Source organism: Thalassophryne amazonica, chromosome 12, assembly GCF_902500255.1.
Source record: "Thalassophryne amazonica chromosome 12, fThaAma1.1, whole genome shotgun sequence".
NCBI lineage: Eukaryota > Metazoa > Chordata > Actinopteri > Batrachoidiformes > Batrachoididae > Thalassophryne > Thalassophryne amazonica.
In genome coordinates this window covers 66527814-66552927 of record NC_047114.1, presented here as the reverse complement: position 1 = coordinate 66552927, position 25114 = coordinate 66527814, and the positions used below count along the sequence as shown (strand labels likewise).

At 40.4% G+C, this 25114-nt stretch overlaps 1 protein-coding gene across 1 annotated transcript; it reads left to right on the top strand.

Moving 5' to 3' along the window:
• Positions 1-3962: 3962 nt before the first annotated feature.
• On the top strand, positions 3963-24178 carry acsl3b (acyl-CoA synthetase long chain family member 3b). Its single transcript, XM_034182908.1, has 15 exons — positions 3963-4106; positions 7848-8314; positions 9196-9373; positions 9465-9574; positions 10175-10313; positions 14900-15050; positions 15266-15389; positions 15547-15618; positions 16650-16789; positions 17829-18001; positions 18139-18213; positions 18298-18489; positions 21520-21634; positions 21742-21899; positions 22084-24178. The coding sequence occupies exons 1-15, from the start codon at positions 4088-4090 to the stop codon at positions 22239-22241; spliced, it is 2271 nt and encodes a 756-aa protein (XP_034038799.1). The 5' UTR covers positions 3963-4087; the 3' UTR covers positions 22242-24178.
• Positions 24179-25114: the final 936 nt, after the last annotated feature.

Sequence of the window (25114 nt, the reverse complement as noted above, 5' to 3'; positions counted from 1 at the left end):
ATTTTCATGCCTTAGTGTAAATATGCCAGATTTAGCTAAAAGCTACTTTCCATCTGTAGTCCTCAGACACACAACAACAAACAATAATTACAATAAATAAATAAAAACAAGACATGAAATTATGTACAGTACATCTCACCTGTGTTGACGGGTTTGATTGTTTTTGAGCCATTTATTAAGCTCATTTTTAAAAGCATTCAGGGTGGGACTGTCTCGTATCCGGTTGTTAAGCGCTGACGTAACGCATCATGTGATAAATCTGTTTCCGGGTCCAAAGACCTCCAAGTTTCTAATTAAAGTTATGTCTGTTTGATCCTTTTAAGGATTTACAGTTTAAGTTTAGTTTGTGTTTACACTGTGTGCAAACCTCCGTCCCTCCCTTCTCCGCCTCCACCTCCGTTAAACGCATTCGCCTGGTTCTATGGTCAGAACACTTAATAAAACTTTTTTCTTTTACTTTACATATTTTATTCTGCACAGGTAAAATATACATGTCTGCTTGTTAATAATAAAAAAAAATTATTACAATAAACAGGACGTTAAAGTGCAAAATTCACTTTCTCCCCGAACGACATGAACAGGAAGCGATCACAACTCGCAGCAACTCCCACTGAAAATAATGGAGAAACAACCTGAGCATTCTGACATTTTTACATAAAACAAAGCGGTAACAACGTCTAAAAACCCAGTTAATATATCCAGGAGAGTTTTAGGTACAATATACAAAGAGTTTTATGTTGCGATGTTAATGCTGTTGTCCGTGTGCAACGGTGTAAGTGCAGCCTGATCAGATCGTCTCAGTGCAGTTCTCAATGTTAATGACAGCGCGCCTTTTTTGTTTTGAGCCGGAAGCTGAAAATCACATGATGCGTTACGTCACACTTAACCGGATAGTTGTTGGAAGGCTGTTCCAGTTTGTACAACCCTTCACAGAGATGGTGTTTTGTCCTCACAGTCCCCTCTAGAAGCAGACCTAGTCCTGAGGTTAGGATCTCTATGTCTAATAAATTCCTCCAGAGGAGGTAGGGCTAGGCCACGGAGAGTTTTGTAAACGAGACAAGCACGCTTAAACATTATAAAGTTGTTAAAACTTAAAAGATGGTATTTCTCTAGAATTTCACAGTAATGAGTGGAATATGGCTTTTTAGCAAACACTTTGATGGCTTTTTTATAAAGTTGCTCTAAAGGTTTTAGTACTGTCATACCAGCAAATGACCATATTGTGCACCAGTATTCAGTATGAGACAAGATCATACAATGAAGGTACAATCTATCCATTCTTTTCTTTACACATGAAAATTCAGTAAGGTATGTCTTCTATAATACATTCCAATTCTAAGGTTGAACTCTACAAGTGTATACTAAGGTATATCTAAATATCAAAAAAAAAAAAAGTAGAATAGAAGAGTAGAATGGAGTAGAGTAGAGCCACTTAGGTGCCTGGTCTTGAGAACCAGGGATGGTAGGTTGAAAAGCTTTTTTTATCCTATGGGAACTCTCCCTCCCCACCTAAGCAGCTCAAGAAAATGGACATCATGTATATAAGTGATATTTACACAATAAGGGTAATAAACAACATATACAAGAAATATAGTACTATTAATATTATAAGAGTTAGTGTCTAAAGCCTAAATATTCATACAGGAGATTATATTAAATGTATAAACTAGTAGTTTAGTTTACTACTAGTCTACTAGTAGTAGACTAGTAGTAAAATTAAATTATAGCTAGTAGGCTAAGCTATAAATGGTTATTTTATTATTGAAACAGAAGCTATGATGTAATATGTTTTAGGTATCTATCTAAAGTTCACCCTGCCAGCTTACTATAGGAAGACAAAATACATATTTGGTTTGCTATCTAATGTAAAACCCAAACTTAGTACTATATGTTGATATATATTAAAGAACCCATAAACTGAAGAATAATTAAAAATCTACACCATGTAAAATAAAAATGTAACTCACGAAAATAAGCTAACTATAGCTAGATTAGTTACCGTTAAATTAGCCGTTAATAAGCCAACCGTACCTTGCTAGCCAACAAGCTTAAACAAAACCGGTAACTAGTGTATAAAGTACAGTAGCGTAGTTTAACCCTACAATAACGGTATTAACATACATATAACAACAAATGTAAACAAAAGTGTGTATTAACGCTAGCTTCCCAAACAGAATAGAACAGACTATATTGTTAGTTATGATAAACGGTGCTGCAGCCGGCTAGATAAGCTAACGTTAGCTGTTATAACTAATTGTACCTCACTCCTCCATTTTTATCACTAATATAGAGGTGGAACCGCTCCCAGCTAAAGAGAGCTCGGGGCTCAAGGCTGCAGCGACATGTATGCCAGGTTAGCCTATAAACTAGCTTGATGAAGAGGGATAAATTAACTGAGCACATGTCCAAGCCAGGTCAGCCTGCTGTCATTAATCTGCTGTTGTTGTAGTACAGTCATGTACATAATAGTTGCACAATCATACAGTTTTTGTAATTGTGCTTCTATAGACCATTGCAGTAGCATTGAAATTATGCAGTCAAGTTTTGACTGAAGTGTTGTCTTTCAGTTTTGTTCAGAGAAGAAGTAAGTTCTATATCAAGGCCAAGAGTTTATCTCTAGATTCCACTGTGTGAAATGGATGAGAGTTTACGACTCCTAGTGGACAAGATGCCAGTCCAACACAGTGTACTTCCCCAGCCAAGGCCAGGACACATAGGTTGACTGAGCTAATGCAGATTAAGTGTCTTGTCCAGGGACACAGATGGGTAGCATAAGCAGCATTCAAACCCAGGTCTACATAGTGCTGGCAAGACAGCTCCTTAATCAGTCAATAACTTTATTAATCCCATCATTAATCCTTTATCCACTCAGCTTCCTGCTGCTCTGCAATTCAAAGGGTTCAACAAAAATTTTGCATTCGCCATTTAGGAGTTTGAGCCATTCTTTTATACAGTTCATTCATTTCCAGTGGCCACAAGTTATTTGACAAACTAAATATATGGCTTGTTTACACAAAACATCCCCTTTACAGCCAGTTAGCTTCAGCTGTGTCAGGAGATGGATACATGAGCATTCACTGGATATGTCTTAGACTTGATTCACATCGCTTCACGTCTGGGAGCCTACGGTGATGCTGTGCATTCACCACACCACCGAACTACCCTTAGGCCAGTACAGTGACCAACCAGGCAGACAAGTGATTCATACCCACTTCTCAACAGCACCCATGTACTATCTGCAGCCTCCAGATGAAACGTAGGCATCTCCTTGTGCTGTCCAGTTGCTGGGATTCTCATTCATGAGGCATCTCTGTGCTCATGCCTAGTGAAGTATGCCATATGGCCAAAATATATGTTGGCATTCCTGCAATACTTAAATGATACACCTCACCTAAGTCACTGTTTGTGTGACACTAAGTCATTCTAGGAATACCCAAGGATTCTTCAGTGAGACCAAGTACCAAATGCATCCAGTCCATGAGTCCATCGGTCATTAAGAAATGCAGACTGTACAGTAAATATATCTGGAGTAGGCAATGCTCAAAGCCTGAGTGCAAGAAGGTGAGCGAGGAAAACCACAAAAACACCCATGATGACTCTGAAGGTGTTATAAGCTTCTGTGGCTGTGATTGAAGAAACTGTGTGTAGTGCAACATTTGTCTTTTGCATCACCAGTTAAATTTCAGTGACTGTTTGCTAGAAGGCACATAAGAGACCTGAGTTTGGATTTGATCCATTTTCTTGTCTGAAAATTCTTCTGTGCTCCACTTCACTATGAAGCTGTGAGTGGTGGTGCAATGGAGCAAATTAATAATAGATTGATTAATCAGTTAACCATTGATTAATCAACAACTATTTTGATAATTAATTGTTTTGAGTCATTTAAAAATATATATCTGAATTCTTTGACTTCACCTTCTAAATGTGAATTTTTTTTTTTCTCCCTTGGTTTGTTTTTCCAGCTACTTTACTCCTATCGGGCAGTAAACTGAATATCTTTGGCCTGTGGACAAAACATGGCATCTGAAGGCCTCATCGTGGGTTTTGGATAACATTGATCAAATCTTTCAAGCTTTTTTGACATTTTATGGACCTAACAACTACAGGTAAATGTCTAGTCAAGAAAATAGTTGATAATTAAGAGCCATTACAAGGTCTGTTAGAAAAGTAACGGACCTTTTTATTTTTTGCAAAAACCATATGGATTTGAATAATGTGTGAGTGCATCAGCCAAGCTTGAACCTTCGTGCGCATGCGTGAGTTTTTTCACGCCTGTCGGTTGCGTCATTCGCCTGTGAGCACGCTTTGTGGGAGGAGTGTTCCAGCCCCCTCGGCGGATTTTCATTGGCAGGAAAATGGCCGAGCGACTGCCGCTTTGCTCCATCAAAATTTTTTCAGAAACTGTGAGAGACAGCCAGATAGAAACCATTTGGAAAATTCAGATGGCTTTCGGTGAAGATCTTACGGGCATCACAGAGATTAAGGAGCATTACAACCAGATTAAAGACGGCCCACAGCAGCTGAGGGCGCGCTGCGCTTCGAGCGGCCATCGACAGGCTGAAACGACCATATTTCCAAAGTGAAGGCTGTGTTGATCCGGGATTTCGTCTGACTACCAGAGAAATGGCAAGAGAGGTGGACATAGCACTTTTTCGGCACATTACACTGTTACAGGAGATTTTGTAATGAAAGATGTGCAGCGGAATTCGCGCATCAGGACGGAGCCGCTAATGGTGCAGAACAAAAAGCACCTCCGTGTTGGAAGTCTCACGGGACATGCCCAGCTCTTCCACCATTCTGAAGATTCAGACGGCTTTGGGTGGCTTTTCAGTCGAGTGAGTATCCGAGAAATTGTCGAAGATCTGAGTATGTCACATGTCCTGTGAGACCAACACGGAGGTGCGTTTGTTCCGCACCATTAGCGGCTCCGTGGCAAATTCCTCCGCTCCTGTTTTCATGACAGAATGTCCTTTAACAGTGGAATGTGCCAGAAAAGTGCTATGTCCACCTTTTCTGCCATTTCTCTGGTAGTCAGACGACGTCCCGGATCAACACAGCATTCAGTTTGGAAATGATCTGGTCGTTTCAGCCTGTTAATCGCCGCTCAGAGCGTGGCGCGCCCTCCGCAATTGTGCGCCATCTTTAAACTGGCTGTAACACTCCTTAATCTGTGTGATGCCCATAAAATCGTCCCTGAAAGCCATCTGAATTTTCCGAATGGTGTCCACCTGGCTGTCTCTCACAGTTTCTGGAAAAATTTGATGCATTGCTGCTCCAGCTGTTCAGACATTTTCCTCACAGTGAAAATCCGACGAGGGGGGAGGACCAGTGCTCACTCAAAGCCTGCTCGCAGGCAAATGACGCAACCGACAGGCGTGAAAAAACTCACGCATGCGCACGAAGGTTCAAGCTTGTTAGATGCAATCACATGTGATTCAAATCCATAAGGTTATTGCAAAAAATAAAAAGGTCCAATACTTTTCTAACAGACCTTGTATTTTATAAGAGTCAGGCAGGTGGTGATTTATGACCCCTTCAGATTTGTCCCAATTTTTTTTTTTCATGGGCAGATATGTTAGAAATGAACAAAAATCACTTTTTTTTTTTATCCTTGATAGGGTCCACTTTTTTAAAGCCATTTTGGCTCATTTTGACCCCAGGGCCCCCTAAAAAAAAAAAAAGCGCACCCTATCAAAGATGCAAAATGTGATTTCTGTTCCTTTCTAATGTATATCTACACATAAAGTTTTGGGGGGGCAAATCTGAAGGGGTCATGAATCACCCTAATATAAACCTGCCTGACCCTTAGAAAAACTGGCTCTTAATCAATCATGAAAATAGTCCTTAGTTGCAGCCCTCTGGTGCAACAGTCAAAAGTTGCACTTTGCACATTTTCTTCGGTCACATTATGGAATTGTTTTCTTATATTTTTCACCAGTCAACTCAGGTAGTCTGCTAATTTATAAAATATTTACGTGTTCTTCACCTTTTGTAGTTTTTAATATTTATTTTTACCAAATTTCTTGTGAGGTTATGTGTGTGTATGTTTCATGCTGTTGCCATAGCAATAAGCATGCAGCCCTGTTGGCAACTTTACAGCAGTACAGATTTGCGTTGTTCTTTTCAGCAAATCCAGCAGTACACTTATGGTGCTAAATTATCACCACAAACCTTTGCATGTAAAATTTAATTTGTGTTTATGTTGGAGTCCTGTGAGATAGTAACTCTCTTTCTAAAGGAATTCTGTTAACCGCCACATTGTTGAGCATTGACATAGGTGTGTCTGCATTCTCAAAAGGCAGTTTACAATGATTGATTTACAGTCATGTTCGGTGGAAACCAGTCACCATGCCTACAGTGAAGCATGGTGGTGGCAGCGTCATGCTGTGGGGATGTTTTTCAGTGGCAGGAACTGGGAGACAAGTCTGGATTGAGGGAAAGATGAATGCAACAATGTACAGAGACATCCTGGATAAAAACCTTCTCCAGAGCGCTCTTGACCTCAGGGTGAGGATTCATCTTTCAGCAGGACATTGACCCTAAGCAGCACACAGCCAAGATATTAAAGGAGTGGCTTCAGGACAACTCTGTGAATGTCCTTGAGTGGCCCAGCCAGATCCCAGACCTGAATCCCATTGAACACCTCTGGAGAGATCTGAAAATAGCTGTGCACCAACGCTCCCCATCCAACCTGATGAAGTTGAGTGGTGCTGCAAAGGGGAATGGGTAAAACTACCCAGAGATGGGTGCACCAAGCTTGTGGCATCACATTCAAGAAGACTTGAGGCTAATTGCTGCCAAAGGTGCATCAACAAGTATTGAGGAAAGGGTGTGAATACTTATGTACATGTGTGTGATTTTTTTTTTTTCATTTTATATTTTAAATAAATTAGCAAAAATTAAAAAAAAAAAAACTTTTTCATGTTGTTATTATGGGGTGTTGTGAGAAGAATTTTGAGGGTAACAATTAATTTACTCCATTTTGGAATAAGGCTGTAAGATAAGAAAATGTGGAAAAAGTGAAGCAAAGTGAGTACTTTACAGATCTGTGCTCCACCTCAGTGATTGTAGTGTTTTGGTGACTGCAAAGTAGGTGAGATATGTTTATCCACAGAAAACCTCTCAAGTGGAATGTAGTCATAGATGACACTTGATACAAGAGACAGCTAGTGTTTTGGTCAGACTTCATTGAGTCAGTAATTTGTCATGGAACCTGTCGGAGGGTTAACAAATGGAATTGTGCTTGCTTTGTAGCAGCGTGCATTGTGTACAATCAGGATGCAGTGCTGGATTGTCCTGACCATGGACTCTTGAGTCCTTACTGGAGCACTACTGGGGTGTAGATGTAGAGTGGTGCAGTGCAGGTGAACAATATTAAATTGACTATTTGGCTTTGATGTGAGACACTTAATGTAGCTGCTGGTGAGTTTGTCTGTTTTTCTCTGTTCACTCTTGGATTGCACTATTTTAGAAAGAGAATGATTTTTCATCTTAAGAGAGCATCTGTACAGTTTGTGCTGCCAACACATTATAATTGAGTGACATCTGGTGTCTATTATGTAAAAATTTGCATGCCAAGTTATGCTAACCAGGTCTGGGTCAGTGTGGACCCTACATAGTGAGACTGTGCTCCTAGAACTGCAGTTTTAGCCTGAGAATCTGTGCAGCAAGGACAGGGGATCGGGTGAGGATGCTGACTAAGAAAATGGGCTAAAAATAGCCAAAGATGGTCTTCATGACAGCGAATCTGTTTACCAGGCTTCAGCTCTACACTCATTTGCAGCAGATCGAAATCTCTACATGATGCAAACAGTCTAAAAATAATTTTGTGTGTGTGTGTGTTGCAGGTGTAAACATTCCACATAAAACTAGCTGCAGCCTTCAACCTCTGCAGCAAATCAAGACACTAGTGACCAGTGCAGTCTCCAGCTGTCCACCTTGGCCTTTGACTTCATTCTCAAAGATGAAGTTGAAAGAGGACATGAACCCCTTGCTACTGCAGGTCCTGCGCTCTGTGGTCTGGGTCTATTCTGCTATTACTTTCCTACCATGGTACTTTATCTCTGGAGCAGGAGCTAACTTAGAACGGGCACGCCGAGTCAAGGCTCGCTCGATTAGCGGAAACCCAGCGGGGCCTTACAGGGTCACCAACAGCCTGGACAAGCTGGTATCATGGCTCTACCCTGGGGTGGACACCCTGGACAAAATGTTTGAATATGCTTCTCGAAAGTTTCCAGAGAGACCATGTCTGGGCATGAGGGAGGTGCTCAGTGAAGAAGATGAGCTGCAGCCTAATGGCAAAGTCTTCAAGAAGGTCAGATGGCAAGCCAGTGTTATATTTGGGTGCACATAAGAGAATCAGACAAATGTCTTCGGTCATGTATCAGTGGACTGTCGTTTGTAAGTGTGCAGATTTTGATTGCTTCTGACAAATTACAGTTATTTCTGTGGTTTGCTGCTCCTGTTAGTATTAAACCTTGACCTCACACCTTATGCCATAGCTGCAAAAGTCCAGTAGAGGGCGATGTGTGATATGATACAAATCGTATGAATGGTTTAGTGTTTTGGATTCACTTTTGCATTTTTGTTTTCATGTTATGCTTTGTTATATAGTTGGATACTGTAAATTTTTAATGGGTTGGAATGTTCATCAGAAATAATTGAAGCACTTTCTTCATTGTATACAACAAACTTAAATTGCTACTAAAGGCATTACCCAATGTGTTAGAACATGGGTATCAAACTACTGTTCCAGGGTTAAAGCCGACATATAAATGTTTTTAGTCAGGCTCTCTACATTTTTAGAATTTGTTATTAAACCTTTACCACATGGTTTGTTTACTTATTTATTCATGTGCTGCCATTTTAAAAAATTGTCCTTGTTTATGTTTTAGAATTGTAGTTTGTTTTGGACTTGTTGAGCTTGTGTTTAACTGCAAGCATATGGACATTCTACAACAGCACCAAAATGTGTTTTTATGTCTTAAGTTAATCTTTAAAGATTCACATTTCATAATGGACTATACTTATTTTGCACTGAGTCTTCAAGTGAATGCTTTTCAGAGTCAACAAACTGGGCCAGTGGTCCACAAGCAGTGTGGTTCAGACCAAGATTAGACTCTGTATTAGGCATTTGTTAGTTTAGTGTAAATAATGGCAAACATTGCACAACAGCTTTTATGTCATATGTTGCAGGTCATTTTGGGGGACTATAATTGGCTGTCATATGAGGAGACTTATCAGGCAGCAAAGTGTTTTGGCAGTGGTCTGGTAGCTTTAGGCCAGAAGCCTCAGCAGAACATTGCCATCTTCTGTGAAACCAGGGCAGAGTGGCTCATGGCTGCACAGGCCTGCTTCATGTACAACTTCCGCCGTGAGTGACAAACACATGCACACTGACACATTCTTTCAGACATGTGGTATTTATAAAATACTTCACTAGCATCTGGATTCTGAATTGACAGTTGTGACCCTTTACGCCACTCTTGGACCAACAGCCATCGCCCATGGCTTGAACGAGACAGAGGTTACACACATCATCACAAGCAAAGACCTGCTTCAGACACGCCTCAAGGTACCTACTTCACAAGGAAACTGTCAGTATCCATTTGCATCATGTCAATTGTTTGCGAGTTGGACAAGCACTTCCCATTTTTAAAGAGTCTAATATATATATATATATATATATATATATATATATATATATATATATATATAATGCGCAGCAGAGGGAAACACTTTTCCTACAATCTGTCATTGCTTTGCTCTTATGAAGTGCTTCCATTGTGTTTTCTGCTGTGCATCATTTATTTTTAACATGCACCATGAGTACCAGTTCTGTGCATGCCTATGTGTACATATACATACGCACACTAATAGTAAAAGTAAGTCCCTTCGGCTGCTCCCTTGTTTGTACTCGGGGTTGCCACAGCAAATCCAAGGTGGATCTGCATGTTGAATTGGCATAGGTTTTACGCCGGATGCCCTTCCTGATGCAACTCCACATTACATGGAGAAATGTAGCAGGGGTGGGATTTGAACCGGGAACCTTCTGCACTGAAACCAAGCGCATTACCCACTTGGCCACCACCCCTGCCTCATTTTTCTAATTCACTTGTTTTTCTTGCGAATGGTTTTATTTGCATGCATCCCAGTTATTTTTCTTCTCTTCCAGGCCATACTGTATGATGTGCCAAGGCTGCAGTTTATCATTGTAGTCGACAGTAAACCAACAAAGTTGCCAGATATGCCCAGGGGTGTTGTGGTCCATAATATGGATACTGTGATGGAGATGGGATCCAGGCCTGAGAACAGTGAGTGTTTTGTGTGTTGAGATTAAAAGGGTTTGTAATTTTGTCAGTGAAATGGACATACGCTGATGGAGGTTTATGTGAAGCCAACACACTGTAAGTCCTGTGAAATCTGATGTGTCACACAGTCAACAAGAAGTCACTGTAACACTTTCCAGTACAAAATGCTGATCAATGCAATGGTGACTTGGTGATTTATTTATTTTTTTCTCCTTGAGAGAATGATAAGTTAGTCACACTAAAGGAAGTAAAAATGATCATGTTTGTCTTTTGACTAATGCAAGCGGACACTTTCCACTTGATTTCATGCAACAGCTACTGTGTGTATATCATCAGGGAGAAAATCACTTTTCTGTGTCAATTCACATTTCATAATAGACTAGACATAGACCCCAAAAGACAGAGGGGGAAAAAGTGTGTGTGTGTGTATGCATACGTAAAATTAAATTGGAATACAGTACAAAACAGAAGCGACCTACTGCTTGATTTCTCCATTTTGGAAAAAAAAATGGTATTGCCTATCCATCAGACATTAAATATTTCAGAAAGAATGTTCTCTTGTGATCAGGAGCCTTTTGCAAGAATATTCTGGCTCAATACAAACAGCACACACAACCTTTTAAACATCACATAATGTGTTCTAAACAGGATTCAGTTTCAGTTACTTGCCGCTCAGCAACCTGAGCAGTCTGCCTTCACACTTCAAGTGAACTATTGACCAGTACTCGTTGAATGCAACTGCAAATATCAGCAGTGTCCCTGCAGCCTCTGTTGATTTTTCACAAAATGTTTGATTAGGTTGCCCAGGTTTCTCTCTGGGAAAGTACCTGCATATTGGCTGGCTATGACATCCAACATTTTGTGATTTCCAGGGATGAGATTTTTCCGTGGATTTGACAGTCCTGGGGGTCGATTTTGTGAAACGTCCAAATCCGTTGAGAAATTTTTTTGTTGTTGTTGGGGGGGGGGGAGAATGCAAAAAAAAAAAAATTTAATGCCAGGAGTACCTTTTAGGGCTTTCACAGTGGCGTATTTGTAGAGCTGCTCATTGCAGCGTTTCATTTAAATACGGCCGAAATACACGCATACTCAGCCTTTAACAGTTTTCGTTCATACTTGCAGCTGCGTATGTTCACGTTTTAATGTGTGCACACAGTCGCGTGTGCCTTGCTGCACCAGTGTCAGTGCTATTTTCTGCCTCTGTGGAAGTGCACTCTGTTCTCTACTGCATGGTGTGGTGTGGCTCAAAAACAGTCATTTAACATTATTATTATTTTTTAATGCAGCGAGTGCGCGTTTATTTGAGTCACAGCTCTTTTCAGCTTTGATCAGACTGATCGATTAGGGCGTTTGATGAGCGCACCGACATGTAGCGAGTGTGCGTTTATTTTAGAGTCACAGCTCTGATTAGACACAGAGAGAGAGAGTGAGGTAGGGAGAGCGTGCGCGAGTGAGAGTGGGTTTATTTTATTTTAAGGAGTCTGATTGATAGAGAGATTTTTTTTTTTATTTTGAGGAGACTCAGACTCCTCAAAATAAAAAATCTCTCTAACAGAGAGAGAGAGAGTTAGCGCGCGCGAGAGAGCGCTTGAAACAATGTGACACAGTGAAAGTCCTCATATATAATTAGTCCAGTATGATAAAGTGAAGCAATGATCTTGTGATACAGTGTTATAGGTGGAGATCACATCGACTAAATATAAACCTTATATGGCCTGACAGTTCAATGGACATAGAACACTGGATTATACATGTACATGTATTTGAGGATATACATGTACATGTATGTTTGTTGACAAGTATGCCATGCTGAAAGTGGAGAATGCTGAAAATCAAGTAAGTCTAGTTATGAAAAAATATTTTGGTCACAAAAATACACATGTACAGTAGATGGTCTTAGTAAGGGTTTACAGTTTGAATTATAGATATGAACACCTGGCATTTATAGTAGTTTTTAATATCATTTTAGTGCAATTTACATGTTTAAAAACAGCAAAAATGCTTTGGCTTCAGGGGGACTTTGGCCCCCTGACCCCCTGGCCAGGGCTCTGCCCTGGACCTGCCGGGGCCTGTGGCCCCTGGACCCTGGCTTATTTTCCTCTGAAAATTGAATTTGCCAATCTCATCCCTGGATTCCTGTCAATATTCAGGATGTTACATAAGCTGCAAATAAGCAGTGATATTTGCAGAGGTGTATAGAGTGGGGGCAGATTCTCTCACATTTTACCAGTGTCTATTAGTGTTTGTCATGGATGTGTTCTGTGTCTGACACTGTTCAGTACGAGTATGGACTGGATGTTGGGTAGAGTTGTGGAACTCAGTGGCTTAGGTACCTTTTTGTTTGGTGTTTGTGAGAAAAAGGTTTAATGACCTTGATTTCAAATAGTATGCTGTGATATTTGTGAAATCATTGGACACCCTGATCACAACACTTGAGAAGCTGAGTGAGGAATCAAATTGTTTGGGTTTGCAGTTTTCATGGATCAAAACTAGGATCAAGGCTTTCAGTGATTTCCTGGGTTCAGGTATCAGAAGTGTATCTTTATGCGGTCAAAGTGTCAAAATTGTCACAACATTCATTTACCTTGGCAGGGACATTTATGCCTCTTTGTCCTCAGGCTTTGAAATTGAGGAACATCTGACAAGAGCTTAAGCCCCTTTCACACCGGGGCTGCTCCCGGTTGCGTCGTGCGTCGTTATGACGACGCCACGTGGCCACAACAGCACGAGGGGCGCAAACATAAATTAAACATGTTTCTTTTTTTTTTGCGTCCTCTGCTCGACACAGAATTAAGTAGTTTCTGCGCAAGTCAGAGCAACAGGACGGTACTCAGCGTGACTGGAAGCCACACACTCACAAGACAGTTACCCGACACCAATTTATGATTCCTGCTGTGTTCCATTGTTCCCGAAGTATAAATCACGCAGGATTGTTTTTATACCGTGTACTCAATGCAGTAACAATTACACGCTTAAAAAATAAAAAAAAAGACCACAGGGAAAAAAAATGCTGATTGCAGCTGCTGCTCCTCCCTGTGTAGAGCTGTCTGGTGAGGAGAGACACTGTGAAGCAGCTTCTTCTCTCACAAATGTGTTTAAATAAAATCCATAAAAGTCATGCTCACAGACTGATTGCCAGAGACCTCCAGTAAAAAGTCCGGACATCTCCAGTCCACTCACGGATGGTTTGTTCACACGCGCACATGTGAACAATTAAAAGAAAAAAAAAACTGTCTGCAGGCAGTTAATTCCTTTCTCTCCCCAAACTCTCTCATCACAGTTAAAAAAAAAAAAAAAAAAAAAAAAAAAAAAAGGACATAAGTCCTGCTCACAGACTGATTGCCAGAGACAGGACATGTCAACATCAAGTAGAACTCCAGGCAGAACTCAGAGCGCGGCCCTGCAGCTCAGCACAAGAACAAATATAAACTAGAATTGAAGTCAGAGTGCGCAGTCTGGCTGTAGCCAAACTGTGCACTCTGATTTCTCTGTGCAGAGAACCTGCAGGCTGCATTCTCACCTCTTCTCTGCTCCCTGCTGCTCGCACCTGACGCAGAAATTCCTGCTTCGTCGTGACACAACTGGGAGCAACCCCGGTGTGAAAGGGGCTTTATGGAGTCATGAGGTTGCTGCGCAGAGATGTTTGGCAATGTTGATACCTTAGGAGGCCAAAGGACCAAGTCTTTTGGGTTCTAGTGCTTCCTGTTTTACTGTATGGTTGTGAGATTGAATCCTAACCAGTCACCTCAGGTGATGATTCGGTCTCTTTGAAGAATCTTTGGGTACCGTTTTTTAATGACTTTGTATCAAATGATCAAGGAGATTCAGATGAGAAACATCACTTGCATGATCTGATATGCTGGTGCCTCAGTGTTTAGGACTCCTGCAACTGGAAAAACAAAAAACGAGGACACACAGTTCGTATGGTTGTGGCAGACGGCTGGTTACTTTGGATAGTTTGGGATGGATTGGTTGTCTGTCTGGATGGTTGTCATTCAGTTACTCAGGGTGGTTCCAGAATGTGGTGGTTACAGCTACGTCCGGCAGAACTGCATGCTCCTAGACCTGTTAATACGCCAGTAAGTAAATCCAATAGAAGTGGGGATTTGTAATAAATTGCAAACTATCTACAGTGCGTCCAGAAAGTATTCACAGCACTTCACTTTTTCCACATTTTATGTTACAGTCTTATTCCAAAATGGATGAAATATTTTTTTTTTCCTTAAAAATTCTACTCCCAACAGCCCATAATGGCAACATAAAAAAAGTTTTTCGTTTTTTTTTTTTTTTTAGTTTTTTGTGCTGTGAATACTTTCTGGATGCTCTGTGTACAGGGAAGGAAATTTCAAACTCAGATGTGCATACCGTTTTAAGGGGGAAACTAATAGCTGGATTCACAGTCCTTAATTAAGTTTTTAAGCAACAAATTGAAGAGGATCATCTAAAGATTCATCTGCAGAAAAGTGTTTTTATCTCTACAGTATAAAATGTATACATTCATAAGAGTTTATGCCTCCCAGATAATAACAGCTCATCTTGTTTACACAGATGTGTGGTATTTCTTTCCACCTTTTTTCTTTTGTATGCAGTCGCAGTAGAAATAAAGCAGCCAGTAGCATCTGACATCGCCGTCATTATGTACACCAGTGGCTCCACAGGCATCCCCAAGGGTGTCATGATCTCTCATAGCAACATCATTGCTGGCGTCACTGGCATGGCTGAGCGAATCCCGAACCTCAAGTATGGCAATATCAGATTCTCTGCTCTGTCTCAGAAACTTCCTTTTTCTTGTGACTCTGAAATCCCAGAATGGTATTCTGTGTCTATATATAAAATGCTGTTCAAACGCATATGTAACTTTTTCAAAACTGCATCCTTTCATTGACCAAACATTCTCGAGTTAAGAAACTTTGTGTCTGTTATATATTAGAATGATGATGTTTCTGTGCTGGCAGTGAAACGGACACCTATATCGGGTACCTGCCCTTGGCACATGTTTTAGAACTCAGTGCTGAATTGGTGTGTATCTCACATGGCTGTCGGATTGGTTACTCCTCCCCTCACACGCTAGCGGACCAGGTCAGTGTGTAAACACAACACACAATGTTTGTGGTGCAATAATGCCTTCCCTTAATGCATTGCAGTTGTACATTATTTAGCACTGAAACTCATCTACTGCACCAGTGCTATGTAGCAGTGATGCCAGAAGTAACTTTGTCTTGTTTCACATTCACAGTCAACAAAGATAAAGAAAGGCAGTAAAGGTGATGCCACTGTACTCAAGCCTACTCTCATGGCTTCAGTACCAGTAAGTGTTTCCTAGAAGTCACAACACAAACACATCTGTGCAGTTTTAAACATCCAAAATATCACATGAAATAAGTTCCCATGTCACTGATTCTCCATTTCATTGAGCGGGAGGTGACGCTGAAGTGGTTACAGTGGTGGGTTTGTGACCAGAGGATCTTGGGTTCAAATCCCCATGGGACTGGTATTTCAGGGCCCTTGGACAAAGCAGGTGGTGTTGGGGGGGTAATTTTGGGTTTCAGCTTTTTTTGTTTTTCACCACTTTCATCCCTGAATATGTCAATGGTGAGTCATTTTTGTGCAGATTAAAGTCAGTAACTGGGACTCCTGTCTTGTTGCGAGAAAGAAACGAGAATCGTCCTCCGTTCTGTTCACACAGCTCCAAACGCTGCACGGCTGTCTGCCAAGTCAAGTTAGAAGGATAGAGTCCAGTTGGAATTAATAACTTCAAAGCGAAACACCGTTTTATTTATGTCCAGAGATCAAGGATACAGTGACCAATTTCATATTTATTTACTTTAAGACTCAATGAAATACATAGAAAACCTGTAAAGCCTACTTTTAGTACAAAATTCACAAGAGGTATCGATAAGGGAATCGATAAGCAGAATTGATAATGGCATCGATATCAATAAAATCTTATCAATACTCATCCCTACTTATAACTCGAGTGTGAAATGGCTAAAATCAACAAGGAGATAAACAGTGTATCTTTGCTGATACGTGACTGAAAGTAGTGTATTTGTCACACTGTTAGCTTGTCATATAGTCCTGCAGTGCTCATAGTCATATAGTCCTGCACGTCAGGCCAGACACGCCCGGCACGCGTGTCCTGTAACTATATAGATATTAAAATGGGAATAGTGGTTTTTTTTTTTTTCCTTTCTCTCTCTCCTATTTTACACCACGTCATAAAAATATCAAAGGTTCAGAAGAGTTCTAGTCCAAAAATGGGGTTTTGAAATAATCAGCATGTTAGCTTTAAGTTATGTGCATTTTTTTTCCTCTCATTTATTCAACTGTTGTGTGTAGGAGATCATGGATAGAATCTATAAGAATGTAATGACTAAAGTGGAGGAGATGAGCAAATTCCAGAAGACGCTCTTCGTGTTGGCTTACAATTACAAGTTGGAGCAGGTGTCCAAGGGTTACAGCACACCACTGTGTGACAGGTAACATACACACAAACAGAGCAAGGCACCTTCTGTTTGAATGTGCTCCCTCCCCTTTAATCCATATGGAAACATTAACCTCTGTTAGAGACGGCTTATAACTGCGTATAAATGATTAATTCTTTCTTTTTCTACACCCAGTCTCTACAAACAGTGCAAAGGATTGTGGTCTACCACTTAGCCTTGTCACTAGTATCCAAAGTCTTACTGCATATGGAAGAAAAAAGTGCTGCATTAGATATATTTGACATTTCTAAAAATGTGAGAATATTAACATTACCATCATGCATATAAACAAAGATTGTGAAGTTGCTCTCTTTGCAGTTATTACTGTAACACAACTTATATTCACTTCAGTCTTCCAGGTAGAAGGTTGATTAAAGCTATGTCCAAGCAATAGGATTTGCAAAGAAAATAGAAATATACAGTAAGTTGTATCAAATCTGCAGGTGGCGCTGTTTGAGTGAGAACCAACACGCTAGCATTAAAACTGTGACCTGCATTCAGGCAGGGTTCTTTCATATGTCTCATATTCAACACTCAGCATAATTTACACCATGTTTAACTAATTCTTATGGTAATTTAATTCATCAAAATTGTAACTTTTTTTGTTGTGGTTATTATTCATCTGTAAATTAGTCCTGCGACTAATTCTTAAATGTTCAGAATTGGCCCTGACATTTCACAAGCATTTTTTATCCTTTGATCGATTTTAATTAAATTCTTATAGCAGGTAGTCAGTGTTTGGTTTGCTTAAAAGGATGCAGAAGATCCTGTGTGAGATGGTTGTTGTGGCAGTACCATGCCAGAAATGAAAGATTTCAGCAAAGGGCACTCTCATTTGGAGCACTGCTCTAAATGTGAATCATTCCTTGTTAACGATTTTTCAGTTCTGCTGTCATTCTGCACAGCGCGGTATGAGCCAGTATCTGGAAGCCATTGAAACTGTTCACGACACATAATGACTTACTCAGTACTTCTCTTCCACCTCTCATTGCTCATTGTGTCTGTTTTATTTCATTCCCCTTGTTCCTGTCAGGTTTGTGTTCAAGCGGGTGCGTGCACTGTTGGGAGAGAACATACGGCTGCTGCTTTCTGGTGGCGCACCCCTCTCCCCGGCCACTCAGCGGTTCATGAACATCTGTATGTGCTGCCCCGTGGGTCAGGGATACGGTTTAACAGAGACCTGCGGAGCCGGCACGATCAGTGAGGGTAATAAGAGTGTGGATTTTGTGGCGAGAAGAAAGAGATGTGCATGTTTTGCTGTCCTGTGGGAAGAGGGAAGCAGCTGAATGATTTTTAATAATTGTCTCCTTTCGCCACATAACGGCTCTGCTGGTGTTTTTTAGCTTGGGATTACAGCACAGGACGAGTTGGTGCGCCGCTTGTTTGTTCAGAGTTCACACTGAAGGACTGGGAAGAGGGTAAGCCAGATGGCAACAACCCAGCTTTAGAGAAACCGTTTGCATCTTGTTTCTTTCTAAACAGTCTGTTCTCTGCTCCTCTAGGGGGTTATTACAGTACAGACAAGCCCAACCCACGAGGAGAAATTCTGATTGGTGGGCCCAATGTAACAATGGGTTACTACAACAACGAACAAAAGAACTGCGAGGACTTTTTTGTGGATGAGACTGGTCAGCGGTGGTTCTGCACTGGCGATATCGGAGAGTTCCATCCTGATGGATGCCTCAAGATCGTCGGTTTGTAAACAACAAAATGTGCTTATTTGTGCTGTACATGGTGCCAAGGATACACCTTTTAGGATTTCAGAATGAATTACTCCAAGTCAATACAGAACGTTAAAGAATAAAATTCAAAATAAATAAAGCATCCAAAAAATATCTAAACGCCATCAGGAAACAGCAGATGTTTGATGCTTTTAGCACAGTCATACAGCACTTCCAAAAGACTGATGTCATACAAATGCTGGCTAATGACTGAACCTTGGGTTGTTTTATGACTGTAAAACCTTTTTTTTTTTTTTTTTTTTTAAGGCTTAATGGGTCATTCTGTCTCAAATCACCCCCAAAAAGAAGTGATTTTAAATTTCATCCTCTCAGATTGTGATTTTAAACCTTATTCATTCAGATTTTAATGGAATTTGGTATATAGGGGGAGGTAATGGTCTTGTGGTTAAGTGTTGGGCTTGAGACCAGAGGAGCCTCGGTTCAAATCCCAGCCTGACCGGAAAGTCACTAGTTCACCCCTAGTTGCTCCCAGTGAGTGCCTTCTATGGCAGCACCCTACCATCAGGGTGAATTTGAGGCATTATTGTTGTAAAGCGCTTTGAGCATCTCATGTTGATGGAAAAGCGCTATATAAATGTAGTCCATTTGTATGGGTAGTCTTTGGTGGGGAAAAGGCTTATTTTCTAATTTCAGCTCAATCGGACCAACAGTTCCTGAGATATTGCCATTTTTATTTCTTTTTTCCACTTTTTTGCAAAAAAAGGAAGCTGAAATTCAGATGACCATAACTCAGCAACCAATGGTGTGACTTTCAAAAGAAAGGATTTTACATAAGGAATCCAAATCTGACAGAATATTTAGTCATGCTGATCTTTTGACCTACTTTTTGACCTTGAAATTGACAAATTGGGACAAATTATATTGCGATTCTCTTAAGTGAAATTGTAGCCCCGTATGTTCTGTAGAACATAAAAAAAAACCTGTGAGGGTTAAGTTTTTTTTTGTTTGTTTTTTTTTGTTTGTTTGTTTTTGTTTTTTAGCTTTCAAGCAATTTGAAATTGAAGTTGGCATACCTGTTGCAAAAATCAGTGTCTCCATATTTTCTACATACAAAAAGCACGGGTTTCATGAACATACATGTGGTTTGGCAATAAATCTGATCATCAGATCAGTTCCTGAATATGATGAAAGCTGTCAAAATAATTATTTAAGTATGTATATCATCCTGAAGTCTCTCCAGGAGAACTCCTGCAGTAGCCATCCTCGTCCATGTCAGCGGGCCATTTTGAATAGTGACTTCTGAAAAGCTCCTTCCCAGGAGATACTGCAGTTTCTTGTGGAAGATGATGTCAGATATGGAGCATTTATAACACAGTGTACATCAGTTTCTGGAATCCAGCACTGAGCATCCTTTGGTGGCCAATGAAATGTTCTTGCTTGTCCATAAGGGTGTATAAATCTTATTCTGAAGTCACCAAATTCCTCTTCTTCCTATCAATGGAAGGTCATCGTAGATGCAGCACACAGAGCTCTATGCATGAACTAAGGGTACACATAAATCATCACCGCCTTCATTACCAGGGCCTTGGATCTCTACTAAATTTGGAGTATTTTTCTGGTTGCTGAGTTTGTATGCTTGCATAGTTTTGAGAATGACGGACAAAATGATGGTACTGAAGAGTTCTCTTGATTGTGTTGGCTAAATCAAATCTTGGTTTTAGTTTAGTTTCACAGAGATCGACCTCATCTTGTTTAACATGAAAGAATTGGATTCCTGGGATATTCTGTTCACAGTACTCAAACATTGATTTGGTACTGTTGAGTCAAACGCTGTAGACTTGTGCTTATGACCAGTCTTTTGATGGTGCCACCAATTCCATCACAGGCACTCCTCCTGTGTGAGGTTGCAAAGAAATTCCATTCTCCTAGGAGGCCAAAACCTTCCTCATGGTAACACAGATGTATAAAGTTGTGCTTATTTTTGTACTGACCACCACATCCATCAGTGAAATAATGCACTTTTTGTAATTTTGGCAGCTATGTTTTTTGTAATATCACTTCCTTGAGGAATGTGTGAACAGTCACACTGGTACAGGTATCACATACATCCTATATGAAGAAACCACATACAATGCTCTATTCAGGTGTGAGTATGCTAACTTCAATTTGAAATTGCTTGAAAGCTAAACATTTTACCCTCTCAGTTTTTTAATATGTTATACAGAACATATAGGGCTACAATTTTCATTCAAGAGTATCACAATGTAATTTGTCCCAATTTGTCAATTTCAAGGTCAAAAAGTAGGTCATAAGGTCATTATGCATAAATATTCTCAGAAGATCAAATAAATGTCAGATTTAGATTCCTTATGTAAGATCCTTTCCAAAGATACCTTACTTTTGAAAGTCAGACCATAGGTTGCTGCGTTACGGTCATTTGAATTTCAGCAGCTGCGCACTTTTTGCCAAAAAAGTGAAGAAAATAAATTACAATATCTCAGGAACTGTTGCTCCAACTGAGCTGAAATTTAAAAAAGTAGATGTTTCCCACCAAACACTACCTATATACCAAATTTCACCAAAATTTGACAGTGTGAGGTTTAACCCATTGAGTGAAACGTGATGGAATGGCCCAAATGGCTGAATGTAACAACTTCATTAATTATTTAATCTTCTGCATTTAGCTTGCATCAAATTTTTTCTGACTGGGGAAAAAATTTAATCTGTGTAACAGGCAAGTGATTGTTGTTTGGTTGGAACGCTTGTAAGTTGTGAATAACTAGAATTTAAAAAAAAAAAAAAATTAAGCACACCATTGAATCAGTGCATCAATGTGGTGATTTTAGGCTATAAGTAAACTACAGCACTCACAGAGTGTATACCTCCGGTTTGAACTTTGTAACTACAGGACATAGAAACAACATCAAAGCATCCAGTGGATAAATATGTATATATGTGTATATATGTATATATATATAATATGGGGCTGAGAATTTTGATGTTATCACCCACTATTCATTTCAACATCATCTGTTTAAACAGATCGAAAGAAAGATATGGTAAAACTGCAGGCAGGAGAGTTTGTGTCTCTTGGAAAAGTGGAGGCTGTATTGAAAAACTGCCCACTGGTCGACAACATCTGTGCCTACGCCAACAGGTAAAACTCTGCACTGTAATTCCAGCTCGCGTCTCTCATATGGGAAACATTATCACTTAATATTTGTTTTTAAAATAATCAATCACACTGACTGTTCTGATTTTCAGTGATTACTCGTATGTGATCAGCTTTGTGGTGCCAAACCACAAGCAGCTAGTGGCACTAGCAGAGCAGAATCAGGTGACGGGCACATGGGAGGAGATTTGCAACAGCCCTCAGTTGGAAAAGGAGGTTCTTCACATCATCACAGAGGTCGCTGTCACAGGTATAAATGAGAAGTATTTGGTGAATTTTTTTTTTTTTTTTAAACTATTGAGGCTGCTTATTATTGTCATGCAAAGAACATGATGCAAATGTGCAATAGCTCATCTGCGGGAATTATTAGAGTGACGTGCTTCCAGCAACATGTTTGTCCCTCAGAAATGTAATGTATTTTCCTCCCCATCCAGGAAAACTGGAACGATTTGAGATCCCCAAGAAAATCCGCCTGAGTGCAGAGCCTTGGACACCAGAGACCGGCTTGGTTACCGACGCGTTCAAACTGAAACGCAAGGAGCTGAAAACGCACTACCAAGAAGATATCGAGAGGATGTATGGTGGAAAATGAGATTTGGACACGCTTCAGAAGACACACGTATTTACACACATGCACACGAAGCGCGGAGGCCATGACCAAAACTACTGACAAAGTGAGTCATATACTTTAGATATAAGAAACCCACAGTAATAGACACAAAATAACCAACCCAAGCAGCTCCTCCTCAGCTTCCCGCTGACCGGCTTCCATCAAAGCAGGGCCAAAGTCTTGAATCCAGCTTAAAGCACTCCCTTTCTGTCAATTCCAGAAGGCAGAAGAGCCCCTAAAGATAAGTGAACCTGCCAGACACACTTGGTGTAATGCATTCACTGTTAGTCTTTGATGGCTTTAGCCCTTTGTGTTGGCATGACAACCAAGGTGGTACATAAAGTTGGATGTCTGCACAACTTGAAGTGAAACAAATGTTAGCTTAGTGTACCTGTATTTATGTCAGAGCACCCTTACTGTTGCTTTTTTGCTTTTTCCCCTCTCCTCCACTGATGTTTGGGGAGTGTGGTGGCATGATACCCAGAACGACATGAAAGAGGGCTCCCTCTTGGGTTTTATGTAACATTCGGGTTGGAATCTGTGCAGGGAATGCTATGTTTTAGATTTATTTTATTTGTCATTGTTTCCTTCATGTATTTCTTTTTCAAGTATACAGCGAATCCAGAAATGATCAAGTTGTAACTACCATATGTGTCTCTTAATTTGAGTGCATAACCTGAAGTGTAGCCCTAGGTGTGTGCAGATTGACTCGTTTGCCCATATGAATGTGAAGCAGCCCAATAAGCATGCTCAACTCATCAGAACACCGCGTGCCGTGCTTGCAAAGCCTTCGATGCTACTCAAGGGGGTATTGACCTCTCAAGGTTGATGGGTGTCCACATCATTCACCTCAGTGACTCGCAGGCCATCTACTTTGGATTCTTAGGCTAATGAAGTCATGTGAATGGCAGCAAAACTTCAATTCAGAGTCTGAGAAACACTGAAAAGAAAGAAAATAAGCAAAATGGTTTCACAAGACTTTCGCTGATCTATTATCTGTTCACTGCATCTTCAACTTCACCTGTGCAATGATGTATCCCAGCTTAAATCTCACATAAATGTTTCTGTCCACAAAAGTACCATTAAAGTTAGGTTGGTACTCTTTGGTGTCCCCAATTGGTGTCTAAATATGGCATTTTCAGCAGCACACTTTAAAATCATGTTTGTGTCAACAACAATTTGGTTTTCCTTCCACCTGGAGGAGTTCAAGCCAGTCTGCATTATCCTTTGCTCATTGACTTTGTGTCTGTAATTTTACTGTCCATGTCACCTTCATAAATTTTTAGTTACAGTGTGTTTTAGTATTTGTGAAGTCGGGGTCCTGGCAACACATCACTTGGTAAAATTCAGGGTTTGGAAATACAGCAGGGTAGATTACCGGATTTCTTTGTTTGTGGCAGATGGTGCTATATTTTGTCCAGGAACATTTATCTTGAGCTAACCAAGTTCCGTGTCTGTGGTTTGTGAGGTTTTCCTCTTTAAATATTGCTTGAAGGTGAGAGAAATAGATTTGAATGTACACACGGTCTTGCGGTTTTAAAAGACTAGTGGATCACAGACGGTGTTTGTGGTCACATGGGGATAGGCATTTCAGAATAAGCTAGCTGATTGTAAAGCAGCGCCAGCTGCAGAAGAATCACAGATGGTAATTTCCAAGTCTGCTACAAGTCCGTGTCAATTCCAGTGTAGAGATCAGACTCACTCGAGCAAATGCATAAATTAATTTATATAAAATGGAAATTTTTGAAAGTCAGATTTTTTTTCTCCAAAATATTTGTTTCCTTTTTATCTGAATATTTTCAGGTAAATGTGATTATTCTACCGATTGAAGAACATCAATATAGACTTAAAGTACTTTTTATTGAGATGATTTAAAAAAAAAAAAAATTTTATATACACGTTTTAAAATTACAAATAGCAGTTGTATTTGTGTTTTTGTTTTTTTTTTTAGTTTCAATATAATTTGTAACTTTTTCATAAATCTGATTTTGGCAAAATTTGGTTTCATAATTATGATGCCAGAATGCATCACGGCCGTGTTCACACCGGACACCACACAATGCCACAAATTGCCACCATCGCCCGGTGTGTCGCTTTGCTTGAGCCACGTTCACACCGGAGGCCACAAATTCATCATTTGCTGCAGGAGCCGCGTCTGGATGATGGTCACTTTCAGCGGTACTTCCACCTCTCCGGGACCCAGTTTGAGGACCTCCTGTCCCATTCGCGCGCGCACATGTGAACAAACAAAAAAAATAACTGGCTGCTGCTGCAGTTCATCGCTCTCCCCTCAATCTCTGTTGTAATTGTGTTATAAACCAGTCACCATTTGTTTTATTATACATCTGTGCTGTTAATAAAATTATCTTCATGGACGATTCGTTTGCGCGCACATGTGAACAAAAAAAACCACAAACTGGCTGCTACTGCAGTTGATCGCTCTCCTCTCCAACTCTGTCAAATTGTGTTACATAAATAAGGACAAAAGGGACATAAGTCCTGCTCACAGGCTGATTGCCAGAGACAGGACATGTCCACCATCAAGTATAAACTCCAGACATGTCCACGTCACTACATATCCAGTCCCTGATTGGTCCTCGCGGCGCAACAAGACGAAAAAGTTCAGATTTTTCAACTTGGAAGAGGGTGACGCGATGCGATGCAATGCAACGCAATATCACACCAATCGCTCAGAATCGCTTTATTCGTGTTGCTTGATTTGCGTCCATTGCGTGGCTTGAACTTTTGTGGCGCCACAAGGCATCCTTCCATAGGGATTACATGGCAACCTGTAACCGCTGTCGCTCGCGTGGCGTCCGGTGTGAACGCGGCATTAGGATCTGGGATTGTGCTGC